Source organism: Pseudophryne corroboree, chromosome 6, assembly GCF_028390025.1.
Source record: "Pseudophryne corroboree isolate aPseCor3 chromosome 6, aPseCor3.hap2, whole genome shotgun sequence".
NCBI classification, from domain to species: Eukaryota; Metazoa; Chordata; class Amphibia; order Anura; family Myobatrachidae; genus Pseudophryne; species Pseudophryne corroboree.
This window is the reverse complement of record NC_086449.1, coordinates 788923406-788938747: the sequence shown is the minus strand read 5'-3', so window position 1 is coordinate 788938747 and position 15342 is coordinate 788923406. Positions and strand designations below refer to the sequence as shown.

Below are 15342 nucleotides of genomic sequence, written 5' to 3'. Positions count from 1 at the left end.
CCAGTGGCTCAATTACTTGATTGTATTTTACAACCACTTCTGTCTAGAAAACAATCATTCCTTAAGGATACCACAATGTTTCTGTTAGAGCTGTCTAAATTTGATAGAGTAGCTCCAGGAACACTGATGGTATGTATGGATGTCTCCAGCTTATACACCTCCATACCCCATGATGGGGGTTTAAGGGCCATGCGCCAATTTCTCAATACGTTTTTAGATGCTGATGAATTTAATCATGATTTATTTGTGACCCTCTTGGAACTGACATTACGAAGAAACTACTTTTTGTTTGACGGTAATTTTTACCTTCAGCTGCGGGGGTGTGCAATGGGGTCACCTGTGGCCCCCTCGTATGCCAATGTTTTTATGTTTAGTTTCGAAGATGTCATTTTCTTCGAGGATCCTGAAATTTGTCACAATGTACTATGGTATACCAGATACATTGACGACATGTTCATGTTATGGACGGGCGGGGTAGAGAAGTTAGAACATCTGCTGGCAGTGATTAATGATGCACAGTCTCCCATCCGGTTGACGTATTCGTATAGCCTTACAGAAGCTGGTTTTTTTAGACGTCAGGATTTTACTGAATAATTGTAAGTTTGAGACAGAAGTGCATCACAAAATGACTGACCGGAATACTCTGCTTCAAGCCTCTAGCCATCATCCCGATTCCTTGAAAAAGGGCCTCCCACTCTCTCAGATGATGAGGATTGCTAGGATCACAAGTGATTCTACTAAAATAGAAGGACATATAGATAGCCTCATAGTCAAATTTCTTGATAGAGGCTATGACAGGGATGTTCTGATGGAACAGAAAATTAGAGTACTAGGCATGTCACGCACAGAGTTACTTTATCCGCAACATAAAGCTGAACAGGACATATTGCCTATAGTATCGGATTACACAGTAGCTAGCCCCATTATTAGAAGAGCTACACAAGCGTTGTGGCCTTTGGTGAAATCAGATCCAGACCTACCAGTCTTTAGGAATAGTAGACCTATAGCGGCCTTTAGGAGAGGGAGTAATCTGCGTGATCGTCTGGTACATACAGACATTACAGGTTTTGGGGCCACTAGACCTCATAACGTATATACCAAAAAGCCGGGCTGCTATAGGTGCGTTAATTGTGCTACATGTACTCATTTAATTGCCTGCAAATCCTTCAAGCATCCTCACACTGATAAGACATATGAGATTAGACATATTCTCACTTGCAGTACTTCATTCGTAGTTTACATAATAGTTTGCCCATGTGGGCTTTACTATGTGGGCCAGACTATACGTAAATTCAGTGGGCGCATGGCGGCACATCGCTCTGCCATACGTCTAACTTTAGAGGGGAGATATATTGATCAACCTGTTGCCAAGCATTTTAAGGAAATGGGCCACCCCCTGTCCTCTTTAAAATATTTTATTATTGATCACGTTCCAGCATCACTACGTGGGGGGAATAGACCCAAAAATTTGTTAATTAGGGAATCCCAATGGATCCTGCGATTGGGTACTATTTACCCTATGGGTCTTAATGAGAAAATTAACTGGAACTCCCTATAGGTCTTGACGGTATACTATTATCTAAAATCACTATTTAGAAGTATTGATAGCACCGGATATTGTAATGGAGATATAGGTGGCTTTCACTTCTCTGGCACTGTTCTGTATATGTATAGTAGTCTGTTATTAATTGTTTCAATGGTATTATCTATTGTGTATGCTATTATTATTATTTTTATGCATGTCACTTTTTCACAATGTCTGTCATGCTGCGTGTTTTCCCTGTGTCTCCGCTTACAGGAACATCGGCGTCCGAGCATGCGCAATAATAACGGCTGTGTGGAACGGGAAGCCCAGCAGGTGAAACGCAAACCAGCGTTACCATGGTCACGGTTCCTGTCTTCACAGGAAATCCGTCATAGCGGCTTGCCGGCGCCGGAGGGACTGATGAGCGGAGGAATACAGGTGAGTCACCAGCAGGTATTTAAATGTATGTTTGTGCTTGTTTTAAATGTTATTGTCTTCTGATCCTGACGAAGGGGCTGTGTCCCCGAAAACGTTTACGTTCGATGTAACTACAATACACGTTTGCATATATGTCAGTCCCTGAGTGCCGTTCTTTTTGGAGTGCTATATATATATATATATATATATATATATATATATATATATATATATATATATATATATTGCGCCTAATTTTAGTGCCCCCCCTCTCTTTTTTACCCTTATGTAGCTTGACACTGCAGGGGAGAGCCAGGGAGCGTCCTTCCAGCGGAGCTGTGAGGGAAAAATGGCGCCAGTGTGCCGAGGGAGATGGCCCCGCCCCTTTTCCGGCGGACTTCTCCCGCTTTTTCTGGAATTCTGGCAGGGGTATTTTTACACCTATATAGCCTTCCTGACTATATATGGTGTAGATTTCCAGCCAAGGTGTATTATATTGCCCTCAGGGCGCCCCCCCCCAGCGCCCTGCACCCATCAGTGACCGGAGTGTGAGGTGTGCATGAGGAGCAATGGCGCACAGCTGCAGTGCTGTGCGCTACCTTGTTGAAGACAGAAGTCTTCTGCCGCCGATTTTCCGGAACACTTCTTGCTTCTGGCTCTGTAAGGGGGCCGACGGCGCGGCTCCGGGACTGAACGATCGAGGTCGGGTCCTGTGTTCGATCCCTCTGGAGCTAATGGTGTCCAGTAGCCTAAGAAGCCCAAGCTACCACCAGTTAGGTAGGTTCGCTTCTTCTCCCCTTAGTCCCTCGCTGCAGTGAGTCTGTTGCCAGCAGATCTCACTGTAAAATAAAAAACCTAAAATATACTTTCTTTCTAGGAGCTCAGGAGAGCCCCTAGTGTGTATCCAGCTCAGCCGGGCACAAGATTCTAACTGAAGTCTGGAGGAGGGTCATAGTGGGAGGAGCCAGTGCACACCAGTTAGACCTAAAGCTTTCTTTATAGTTGTGCCCAGTCTCCTGCGGAGCCGCTATTCCCCATGGTCCTTACGGAGTCCCAGCATCCACTTAGGACGTCAGAGAAACAAGGAGTAAAGCAGAGGGTAAACCCAGTCAATCAGCTCCTGTCATGTTACAGGCTGTTTGAAAAAACGACAGGAGGCGATTGACTGTAGACCCTTGGGAATTATTAGACAAAGGAGAAAACCGCCCGGATTATTGCGCAGTGCGCGCCCCGCTGAGGTCTCCCGGCAAGCTCTATACCAGTGATGGGGAACCTTTGGCACTCCAACTGTTGCTGAACTACACATCCCATCATGCCCTGCTACAGTATGGCCAAATAGCAAAACTGTAACAGGGCATGCTGGGATGTGTAGTTCAACAACAGCTGGAGTGCCAAAGGTTCCCTATCACTGCACTGTACCATACATGTAGCTAGGAGAGAGCATGGCCGGTCGATATAAGATAAAGATGGATGTACTGTACGCCCTGAGCACGGCCTGCGACGCCAACCCAATCAATAAGCGCGTGTCAGCACGGCAATGACCCCTTATAATGCATTTTATTTATTATTTTTATACTTTCCCATACCACACTGCCGGAATGTGAGCTACTACCTAGCTGCCTATGTGATAACCGGATAGCTGATCTAGTAACAGTTATATAGCCAGTCAGTGCCCCCTGGGGACATATTGGTGAGATGAACCTTGCTGTGGGCCTATACACAAGTCTGACATTACCCAGCCTGACATTTTCCAACGCCCACCAAGGCTACAGTCAGTGTGGCCTTGGTTCCCGCAGCTGCTTAGGAACTACAAGTCACAGCACACTCCCCCACGCTGGGATGCACCATATGGGGCTCAGTTAGACCCCCGGACTACAGGAAGATGGCGGCCCCCACGACGCGGGACCTCATGCACCAGACACTTCTATAAAAGTCACCCAACTGCTAAACACGGCCGCGTTATACCCCGATTTCAGCACCCATGTAGGAAGGGCAAAAGCACAGATACCCCACCGACTAACAGCGTCACTGCGCCCCCTCTGCGCCTCTCTCCCACTCACCTTGTCGTCCGACATCTTGTCCGGCAGGCGCAGGCGCACTGAGAGAGAGGACGGGAGCTGCAGCACTGCCGGCGAATCGATCAGCTCTGAGAACGATTACACAAGGGCCTGTGCGGCGAGCGACGACTCGGGGATCGTCTGCGTTGCCTAGAGTCTGGAGTACCAGCTGGCCTGTCAATCAAACTGAGCTCTGTCACACATGATGGCAATACAAGTCCTTCATCTGTTCTAACAAGTTGTGTTCATGAAGAGACAAGCTATTTACAGTAATGCAAGGCAAATCATATAATCATATGCTTGGAATAAATACATAAATATATCTATATAGATATATATAGCTAGATAGATGGATAGAGTGCATCCAGAAAGTATTCACAGCGCTTCACCTTTTCCACATTTTGTTATGTTACAGCCTTAATCCAAAATGGAATAAATTAATTTTTTCCCTCAAAATTCTACACATAATAAAACCCCATAATGACAACGTGAATTTTTTTTTTCTTTTAGATTTTTGCAACTTTATTAAAAATAAAAAACTAAGAAATCCCATGTACATAAGTATTCACAGCCAGGGCCGTAACTACGTGTCTGCCAAGTGGGCTTGGCACACAGCGCAGTTGCCCTGAGGGCGCACGGCCAGCGGCATGTAATGAGTCAAATTGACTCATTACATGCCGCCTCTGAAGTCTGCGCCGTGCGCCGCCGCCGCACTGGGGAGGAGAGCAGCGCTGGGCAGCGGAGAAGGAGGAGGAGGGAGGGGGACTGGAGCCGCAGCAGCGCTATTTCGGTGATTCCGAGTTGTTCGCTCGTTAGTTTTTTTTCGCAACGGAGCGATTAGTCGCAAACTGCGCATGCGCAATGTTCGCAGTGCGCCTGCGCCATGTAAATTAGCACAAAAGTTTGGTATTTTACTCACGGCGTAACAAAGTTTTTCCATCGTTCTGGTGATCGTATTGTGATTGACAGGAAGTGGGTGTTTCTGGGCGGAAACTGGCCGTTTTATGGGAGTGTGCGGAAAAACGCTGGCGTTTGTGGGAAAAACGCGGGAGTGTCTGAAGAAACGGGGGAGTGTCTGGGCGAACGCTGGGTGTGTTTGTGACGTCAAACCAGGAACGAAACTGACTGAACTGATCGCAGTGTAGGAGTAAGTCTCGAGCTACTCAGAAACTGCTAAGAAATTTCTATTCGCAATTCTGCTAATCTTTTGTTCGCAATTCTGTTATGCTAAGATACACTCCCAGAGGGCGGCGTCTTAGCGTGTGCAATGCTGCTAAAAGCAGCTAGCGAGCGAACAACTCGGAATCACCCCCAATATCTGCTGCTTTGAAGGTCCCAATGAGCACAGTGGTCTCCATCATTTGTAATTGGAAGAAGTTCGGAACCACCAGGACTCTTCATAGAGCTGGCCGGCCGTCTAAACTGAGCAATCAGGGGAAAAGGGCCCTAGTCAGGGAGGTGACCAAAAACCCTATGGTCACTCTGTCAGATCTACAGCTTTCCTCTGTGTAGAGCAGGCCTGGCCAACCTGTGGCTCTCCAGATGTTGTGAAACTACAAATCCCAGCATGCCTTGCCACAGTTTTAGCATTCTCTAATAGCAAAACTATGGCAGGGCATGCTGGATCGTGTAGTTTCATAACAGCTGGAGAGCCACAGGTTAGCCAGGCCTGGTGTAGAGAGTCGAACCTTCCAGAAGGACAACCATCCCTGCAGCAATCCACCAATCAGGCCTGTATGGAAAAGTGGCCAGGCAGAAGCCACTCCTTAGTAAAAAAGCACATGGCAGCCCATCTGGAGTTTGCCAAAATGCACCCGAAGGACTCTCAGACCATGAGAAACAAAATTCTCTGGTCTGATGAGACAAAGATTGAACTCTTTGGTGTGAATGCCAGGCATCATGTTTGGAGGAAACCAGGCACCGCTCATCACCAGGCCAATACCATCTCTACAGTGAAGCATGGTGGTGGCAGCATCATGCTGTGGGGATGTTTTTCAGCTGCAGGGACTAGTAGACTAGTCAGGATAGAGGGAAAGATGAATGCAGCAATGTACAGAGACATCCTGGATGAAAACCTGCTCCAGAGCGCTCTTGACCTCCGACTGGGGTGACGGTTCATCTTTCAGCAAGACAACGACCCTAAGCACACAGCCAAGATATCAAAGGAGTGGCTTCAGGACAACTCTGTGAATGTCCTTGAGTGGCCCAGCCAGAGCCCAGACTTGAATCCGATTGAACATCTCTGGAGAGATCTGGAAATGGCTGTGCACCGACGCTTCCCATCCAACCTGATGGAGCTTGAGAGGTGCTGCCAAGAGGAATGGGCGAAACTGCGAAAAGATAGGTGTGCCAAGCTTGTGGCATCATATTCAAAAATACTTGAGGCTGTAATTGCTGTCAAAGGTGCATTAACAAAGTATTGAGCTGTGAATACTTATGTACATGTGTGATTTCTTATTTTTTTTTATATTAAATAAATTAGCAAAAAAATAAAAATGTTGTCATTATTGGGAATAAGATGAGAGTAAACCAAATTCCTATAGATTAATGTTGATTAACACATCAACTATATTAATGGGGTTGGTGGAGTCAGAAATAGCAAAGACTTGTCTGGAGAGAAACGAAGACTCTATACTGGGGGCACTCTTAATTACAATCTAAATCCAGGATATTAGCTGTCAGTGTCTTATATTATTAAAAATTAACTTTCATTACATAAATATTAAGAATGTCGGACTGATTTGTAACAAGAGACATAGGGGATCATTCCGACCCGATCGCACGCTGCACTTCCTCGCAGCCATGCAATCGGGTCGGAACTTCGTATGCACGGCGGCCGCATTGCGCAGGCGCATTGTTGCCTGGAAACGCAGCGATGCCGCGAACTAAGAAAGCGGTCGCAGCGGCTACTGCAAGAAGACTGACCGGAGGAAGACGGAACCAGGCGGCAACTCACCGTTTTCGGGGAGTGGTGAGTCCAATGCAGGCGTGTCCAGGGGTTTGGAGGGCGGATGTCTGACGTCAATTCCGGGACCTGCATCGCTGGATCGATCGCACAGGGTAAGTAACTCATACCCTGGTCTTCTTTTACACATAACTTTTTTTGCATAGCAGGGTTGCACAAGCGTTCGCAGCCTTGCTATGCAGAAATACACTCCCCCATAGGCGGCGTCTAGTTGATCGCGCATAGCAACTTTTTGCTGCCCGTGCAATCAACTCGGAATGACCCCCATAGAACACATACAAACGTATACACAGATAACAGTTATTTTCTGGCAGTGAGATGATGCCTATATAATGTAAATAATTCTTCAAATATCACCCATATAGGTAGGTGTTTTTAATATGCAAAAGGTGCCGCTATTTCATTAAAGTTACCAGTTGACACAAGATTTAGGGGCCTGTTTATCCGTTATTATTTGCGGGATATTCCCCCCAAAAACACACCATTTTTAAGTGTCCCCTGAATGTACCTATAGGGGTCCGATATCTGCTGCTGTCCTCCAGTTTTTGACTGCTACAGCAGTACCCATACAAACCTATAGGGGCAGCGTTCTTGCCGAATTTACCAAGCTGGCCCCGGTAGTTAGTGCCACCTGAAAATGGCGTTAGTCATTGTTGTCTTTGGGCACAAAAAGCACCGGGAAAGGGATCCGATGGGTCCCGCCCCTGCACCCACCACTCATGCATGTGCGGTCAGCAGGGGTGGATTTAGGGGTGAGGGTGCCCCTAGGCACAACAGTTATGACCGCCCCCGCCTTATTATTTTCTCATACATCCTAGAGGATGCTGGGGACTCCAAAAGGACCATGGGGTATAGACGGGATCCGCAGGAGACATGGGCACCTCAAGACCTTGAATGGGTGTGAACTGGCTCCTCCCTCTATTCTCCTCCTCCAGACTCCAGTTTGATTCTGTGCCCAGAGAGACTGGTCACACACTGAGGAGCTCTACTGAGTTTCTCGGAAAAGACTTTATGTTAGGTTTATTATTTTCAGGGAGCACTGCTGGCAACAGGCTCCCTGCATCGTGGGACTGAGGGGAGAGAAGCAGACCTACTTCTGTGAGTTTCAAGGCTCTGCTTCTTAGGCTACTGGACACCATTAGCTCCAGAGGGTCCGATCACTTGGTACGCCTAGCTGCTCGTTCCCGGAGCTGCGCTGTCACCCCCCTCACAGAGCCAGAAGAAAGAAGCCGGGTGAGTAAAAGAAGAACAGAAGACTTCAGTGACGGCAGAAGACTTCAGAGTCTCTGAGGTACCGCGCAACGGTCGCGCTGTGCGCCATTGCTCCCACACACAAGCGGCACTACAAGGGTGCAGGGCGCAGGGGGGGCGCCCTGGACAGCAATATACCTCATATATATAGCCTGGCAAAGAGGTATACAGTGCATAGGCACTGTATACTGACCCCCGCCAGTATAAAAATGTGAAAAACTAGCAGGACTGAAGCGCGCCGATAAGGGGGCATGGCTTAGCCCTCACAACTCTATCCAGCGCCATTTTCTCCTCACAGAGACGCAGGCCCTGCCAAAACACTGATGAACAGCTCACAGTGTAAAACGGGGGGGTTGCACAGTTGTTTAGTGGAATATAGGTACAAAAATAAAGCACTATATATAATGAGCGTGTGGTAAATGAGTTGGTAAACGTTTTCTGTGTTTTCCCTGTCAGATACTGGGATCTACCCATTATAGTCAGTGTAATGTCGGTGGGTGTTTAGTACACGTGTGTCGGCATGTGTGAGTGCTCTGCCACAAACGGCGATGGGAATCCCTCTGTCGGCACCGCTGATTCCTGATGGTACTTGATTCATGAGATTAAGTGTCAGCATGTCAGTAGTTGTAAGCTTTTCCAAAGAAAAAACTATATGGGAGACACAGACATATGTGGGTGCCGACCCTGTCGGCACCAACTAATATGACTGGGTATAAATTAACATGATAATGTGATGCAATTCCAAAAAGCTATACCTGTATGTATGTATGTATATATATATATATATATATATATATATATATGTATTTGTATGGTACGATTGCATTGATCTGTAGTTCGAGCACAGACGTAGTAATATTTGTGGGGGCGTAATATTAAAATTATGTATATATTTCCCTCAGACCCCTCGGGGTCGCAAAAATTTTATTTTGCTCAGTTACTACTCCCTGTTGTCGACACGAATACTATGTCTTATGTCGGCCATAATGTTTCCTGATTAGATCCACAACATCGGCATTCAGTACATGTTCATACACATTAAGAACGCATTAATGTCACTAGGGACCCTGCTGTTCCTGACTAAATAAATAAATATATATATATATATATATATATATGAGATATGTATATATAGATATACGTGTGTATATGTGTTTTTAAATGTGTATATTTATACAAGAATTTATAACGAATGCTGAAGTAAACTTTTCTTTCTCATGTGCTGGTCGCTCTGTTGAATAACTCTAGGTCAGCCGGGACAAGATGGTTTCAAATCATCACGAGGAGTCCGAGTGTTTATTCTTTTCCCGCCATGGATAGAATAAAGTGAGAGTCAACCCCTGTTCTGCACGGGGCCCTGTCACAAAGGATCGTTTACAGGAAGCTAAGTGATATTTAATTATATGCTTTGATTATACTTGCATTGCATGCGCAGGGGGGAGTGCTTGTATTCAGAAATGGTCGGTTACCTTGTCATCCGATATAATTACCCTGAGGAGAGATGTGTTACTCCATGAGTTGAGTCATGTTTAGAACATTGCAACATACTACCGTGCGACTACAAGGGATGGGACTCTTGGGTGCGCGGGCCACTTCCATGGAGGTCTCGGCTAGGAGGGCGTTTTGGATTCACCAAAGAGATGCAAATGCTGAATCCGATAAGAAGTGGAGTCTTTTCCCCATGAAGGTGAAGCCTGGTTGGTGATGGCATTGTTAATATGCTCTCGGCAGGTGCCACGGGTAAGTTTACCTTCTTGCCCTATGTTCCCTCACAACGGTTGGTGACGCATTGTTGTAGGATGCAGTCATTTCGACTGAATAGATAAGGATTCCCCTTTCTTTGCAGGTAAAGGAAGGTAAAAAAAGGTAAGAGGTCAGCTGCCTTTTCAGGTTCACAGGAGCAGGAATCATCCATTCTTTCTGCCACGTCCACCGTGGGACGTTGGGTCTATCTTGCGGGGGTCCATGTCCATGGAAAGGACATGGACCCGTGAGTTAAGGATAGAGTCCCTAGGGGGACATACGGGAGTTCCAGACGTTCCCCTCACTGATTTTTTCAAATCAACCTTACCGATCCTCCTCATGACAGGGAGATAGTATGTGACGTAATACAAGAGTTGTGTCTGGATCAGGTCATTGTCCTGCTGTTCCGGTCATAAAAAAAAAGAAAAAAAAAAAAGAAGAAGCTGTTGTTCAAGCTTTTTCGTGCTCCCGAGGCCGGACGACTCGGTCAGACAGATCCCAATTTTCCTACTTAAACTTCATGAGGGAATCTCTCATGGCAGGGTTCTCCACTCGATTCAGGATTGTTGTTACCATTTCACCAGGGTGATGGTGGTATGATGGGTTTCCTTCGATAGTAAGGAGTCATATTTATTCTGTACTGGATCGCTCTCCAAATTATGGAGTGATCAATAGAGATGAGCGGGTTCGGTTTCTCTGAATCCGAACCCGCCAGAACTTCATGTTTTTTTTTCACGGGTCCGAGCGACTCGGATCTTCCCGCCTTGCTCGGTTAACCCGAGCGCGCCCGAACGTCATCATGACGCTGTCGGATTCTCGCGAGGCTCGGATTCTATCGCGAGACTCGGATTCTATATAAGGAGCCGCGCGTCGCCGCCATTTTCACACGTGCATTGAGATTGATAGGGAGAGGACGTGGCTGGCGTCCTCTCCGTTTAGAATAGATTAGAGAGACACTTGATTTACTAATTTTGGGGAGCATTAGGAGTACTCAGTACAGTGCAGAGTTTTGCTGATAGTGACCAGTGACCACCAGTTTTATTTATAATCCGTTCTCTGCCTGAAAAAAGCGATACACAGCACACAGTGACTCAGTCACATACCATATCTGTGTGCACTGCTCAGGCTCAGGCCAGTGTGCTGCATCATCTATTATCTATATATAATATTATATATATCTGTCTGACTGCTCAGCTCACACAGCTTATAATTGTGGGGGAGACTGGGGAGCACTACTGCAGTGCCAGTTATAGGTTATAGCAGGAGCCAGGAGTACATAATATATTATATAGTGAGTGACCACCAGACACACAGTGCAGTTTATTTAATATATCCGTTCTCTGCCTGAAAAAAGCGATACACACAGTGACTCAGTCAGTCACATACCATATCTGTGTGCACTGCTCAGGCTCAGGCCAGTGTGCTGCATCATCTATATATATTATATATCTGTCTGACTGCTCAGCTCACACAGCTTATAATTGTGGGGGAGACTGGGGAGCACTACTGCAGTGCCAGTTATAGGTTATAGCAGGAGCCAGGAGTACATAATATTATATTAAAATTAAACAGTGCACACTTTTGCTGCAGGAGTGCCACTGCCAGTGTGACTAGTGACCAGTGACCTGACCACCAGTATATATAATATTAGTAGAATACTATCTCTTTATCAACCAGTCTATATTAGCAGCAGACACAGTACAGTGCGGTAGTTCACGGCTGTGGCTACCTCTGTGTCGGCACTCGGCAGCCCGTCCATAATTGTATATACCACCTAACCGTGGTTTTTTTTTCTTTCTTTATACATACATACTAGTTACGAGTATACTATCTCTTTATCAACCAGTCTATATATTAGCAGCAGACACAGTACAGTGCGGTAGTTCACGGCTGTGGCTACCTCTGTGTCGGCACTCGGCAGCCCGTCCATAATTGTATATACCACCTAACCGTGGTTTTTTTTTCTTTCTTTATACATACATACTAGTTACGAGTATACTATCTCTTTATCAACCAGTCTATATATTAGCAGCAGACACAGTACAGTGCGGTAGTTCACGGCTGTGGCTACCTCTGTGTCGGCACTCGGCAGCCCGTCCATAATTGTATATACCACCTAACCGTGGTTTTTTTTTCTTTCTTTATACATACATACTAGTTACGAGTATACTATCTCTTTATCAACCAGTCTATATATTAGCAGCAGACACAGTACAGTGCGGTAGTTCACGGCTGTGGCTACCTCTGTGTCGGCACTCGGCAGCCCGTCCATAATTGTATATACCACCTAACTGTGGTTTTTTTTCCTTTCTTTATACATACATACTAGTTACGAGTATACTATCTCTTTATCAACCAGTCTATATATTAGCAGCAGACACAGTACAGTGCGGTAGTTCACGGCTGTGGCTACCTCTGTGTCGGCACTCGGCAGCCCGTCCATAATTGTATATACCACCTAACCGTGGTTTTTTTTTCTTTCTTTATACATACATACTAGTTACGAGTATACTATCTCTTTATCAACCAGTCTATATATTAGCAGCAGACACAGTACAGTGCGGTAGTTCACGGCTGTGGCTACCTCTGTGTCGGCACTCGGCAGCCCGTCCATAATTGTATATACCACCTAACCGTGGTTTTTTTTTCTTTCTTTATACATACATACTAGTTACGAGTATACTATCTCTTTATCAACCAGTCTATATATTAGCAGCAGACACAGTACAGTGCGGTAGTTCACGGCTGTGGCTACCTCTGTGTCGGCACTCGGCAGCCCGTCCATAATTGTATACTAGTATCCAATCCATCCATCTCCATTGTTTACCTGAGGTGCCTTTTAGTTGTGCCTATTAAAATATGGAGAACAAAAATGTTGAGGTTCCAAAATTAGGGAAAGATCAAGATCCACTTCCACCTCGTGCTGAAGCTGCTGCCACTAGTCATGGCCGAGACGATGAAATGCCAGCAACGTCGTCTGCCAAGGCCGATGCCCAATGTCATAGTACAGAGCATGTCAAATCCAAAACACCAAATATCAGTAAAAAAAGGACTCCAAAACCTAAAATAAAATTGTCGGAGGAGAAGCGTAAACTTGCCAATATGCCATTTACCACACGGAGTGGCAAGGAACGGCTGAGGCCCTGGCCTATGTTCATGGCTAGTGGTTCAGCTTCACATGAGGATGGAAGCACTCAGCCTCTCGCTAGAAAAATGAAAAGACTCAAGCTGGCAAAAGCAGCACAGCAAAGAACTGTGCATTCTTCGAAATCCCAAATCCACAAGGAGAGTCCAATTGTGTCGGTTGCGATGCCTGACCTTCCCAACACTGGACGTGAAGAGCATGCGCCTTCCACCATTTGCACGCCCCCTGCAAGTGCTGGAAGGAGCACCCGCAGTCCAGTTCCTGATAGTCAGATTGAAGATGTCAGTGTTGAAGTACACCAGGATGAGGAGGATATGGGTGTTGCTGGCGCTGGGGAGGAAATTGACCAGGAGGATTCTGATGGTGAGGTGGTTTGTTTAAGTCAGGCACCCGGGGAGACACCTGTTGTCCGTGGGAGGAATATGGCCGTTGACATGCCAGGTGAAAATACCAAAAAAATCAGCTCTTCGGTGTGGAGGTATTTCACCAGAAATGCGGACAACAGGTGTCAAGCCGTGTGTTCCCTTTGTCAAGCTGTAATAAGTAGGGGTAAGGACGTTAACCACCTCGGAACATCCTCCCTTATACGTCACCTGCAGCGCATTCATAATAAGTCAGTGACAAGTTCAAAAACTTTGGGTGACAGCGGAAGCAGTCCACTGACCAGTAAATCCCTTCCTCTTGTAACCAAGCTCACGCAAACCACCCCACCAACTCCCTCAGTGTCAATTTCCTCCTTCCCCAGGAATGCCAATAGTCCTGCAGGCCATGTCACTGGCAATTCTGACGAGTCCTCTCCTGCCTGGGATTCCTCCGATGCATCCTTGCGTGTAACGCCTACTGCTGCTGGCGCTGCTGTTGTTGCCGCTGGGAGTCGATGGTCATCCCAGAGGGGAAGTCGTAAGCCCACTTGTACTACTTCCAGTAAGCAATTGACTGTTCAACAGTCCTTTGCGAGGAAGATGAAATATCACAGCAGTCATCCTACTGCAAAGCGGATAACTGAGTCCTTGACAACTATGTTGGTGTTAGATGTACGTCCGGTATCCGCCGTTAGTTCACAGGGAACTAGACAATTTATTGAGGCAGTGTGCCCCCGTTACCAAATACCATCTAGGTTCCACTTCTCTAGGCAGGCGATACCGAGAATGTACACGGACGTCAGAAAAAGACTCACCAGTGTCCTAAAAAATGCAGTTGTACCCAATGTCCACTTAACCACGGACATGTGGACAAGTGGAGCAGGGCAGGGTCAGGACTATATGACTGTGACAGCCCACTGGGTAGATGTATGGACTCCCGCCGCAAGAACAGCAGCGGCGGCACCAGTAGCAGCATCTCGCAAACGCCAACTCTTTCCTAGGCAGGCTACGCTTTGTATCACCGCTTTCCAGAATACGCACACAGCTGAAAACCTCTTACGGCAACTGAGGAAGATCATCGCGGAATGGCTTACCCCAATTGGACTCTCCTGTGGATTTGTGGCATCGGACAACGCCAGCAATATTGTGTGTGCATTAAATATGGGCAAATTCCAGCACGTCCCATGTTTTGCACATACCTTGAATTTGGTGGTGCAGAATTTTTTAAAAAACGACAGGGGCGTGCAAGAGATGCTGTCGGTGGCCAGAAAAATTGCGGGACACTTTCGGCGTACAGGCACCATGTACAGAAGACTGGAGCACCACCAAAAACTACTGAACCTGCCCTGCCATCATCTGAAGCAAGAAGTGGTAACGAGGTGGAATTCAACCCTCTATATGCTTCAGAGGTTGGAGGAGCAGCAAAAGGCCATTCAAGCCTATACAATTGAGCACGATATAGTAGGTGGAATGCACCTGTCTCAAGTGCAGTGGAGAATGATTTCAACGTTGTGCAAGGTTCTGATGCCCTTTGAACTTGCCACACGTGAAGTCAGTTCAGACACTGCCAGCCTGAGTCAGGTCATTCCCCTCATCAGGCTTTTGCAGAAGAAGCTGGAGGCATTGAAGAAGGAGCTAAAAGGGAGCGATTCCGCTAGGCATGTGGGACTTGTGGATGCAGCCCTTAATTCGCTTAACAAGGATTCACGGGTGGTCAATCTGTTGAAATCAGAGCACTACATTTTGGCCACCGTGCTCGATCCTAGATTTAAAGCCTACCTTGGATCTCTCTTTCCGGCAGACACAGGTCTGCTGGGGTTGAAAGACCTGCTGGTGACAAAATTGTCAAGTCAAGCGGAACGCGACCTGTCAACATC

General features: G+C 46.6%; 1 protein-coding gene across 2 annotated transcripts in view; it reads right to left on the bottom strand.

Moving 5' to 3' along the window:
* The window catches only part of LOC134933521 (SLC35A4 upstream open reading frame protein), a 29380-nt gene extending 25237 nt beyond the window's left edge, over positions 1 to 4143 (bottom strand). Inside the window, exon 1 of one of the 2 annotated variants that reach the window (XM_063928772.1) lies at positions 4003 to 4143. In XM_063928772.1, coding sequence (XP_063784842.1) covers positions 4003 to 4017 — 15 coding nt within the window. In that variant the 5' untranslated portion in view covers positions 4018 to 4143. Of the gene's footprint in view, positions 1 to 3907; positions 3941 to 4002 lie in introns of those variants that run through there. The other variant, XM_063928771.1, reaches the window with a different exon arrangement.
* Positions 4144 to 15342: the final 11199 nt, after the last annotated feature.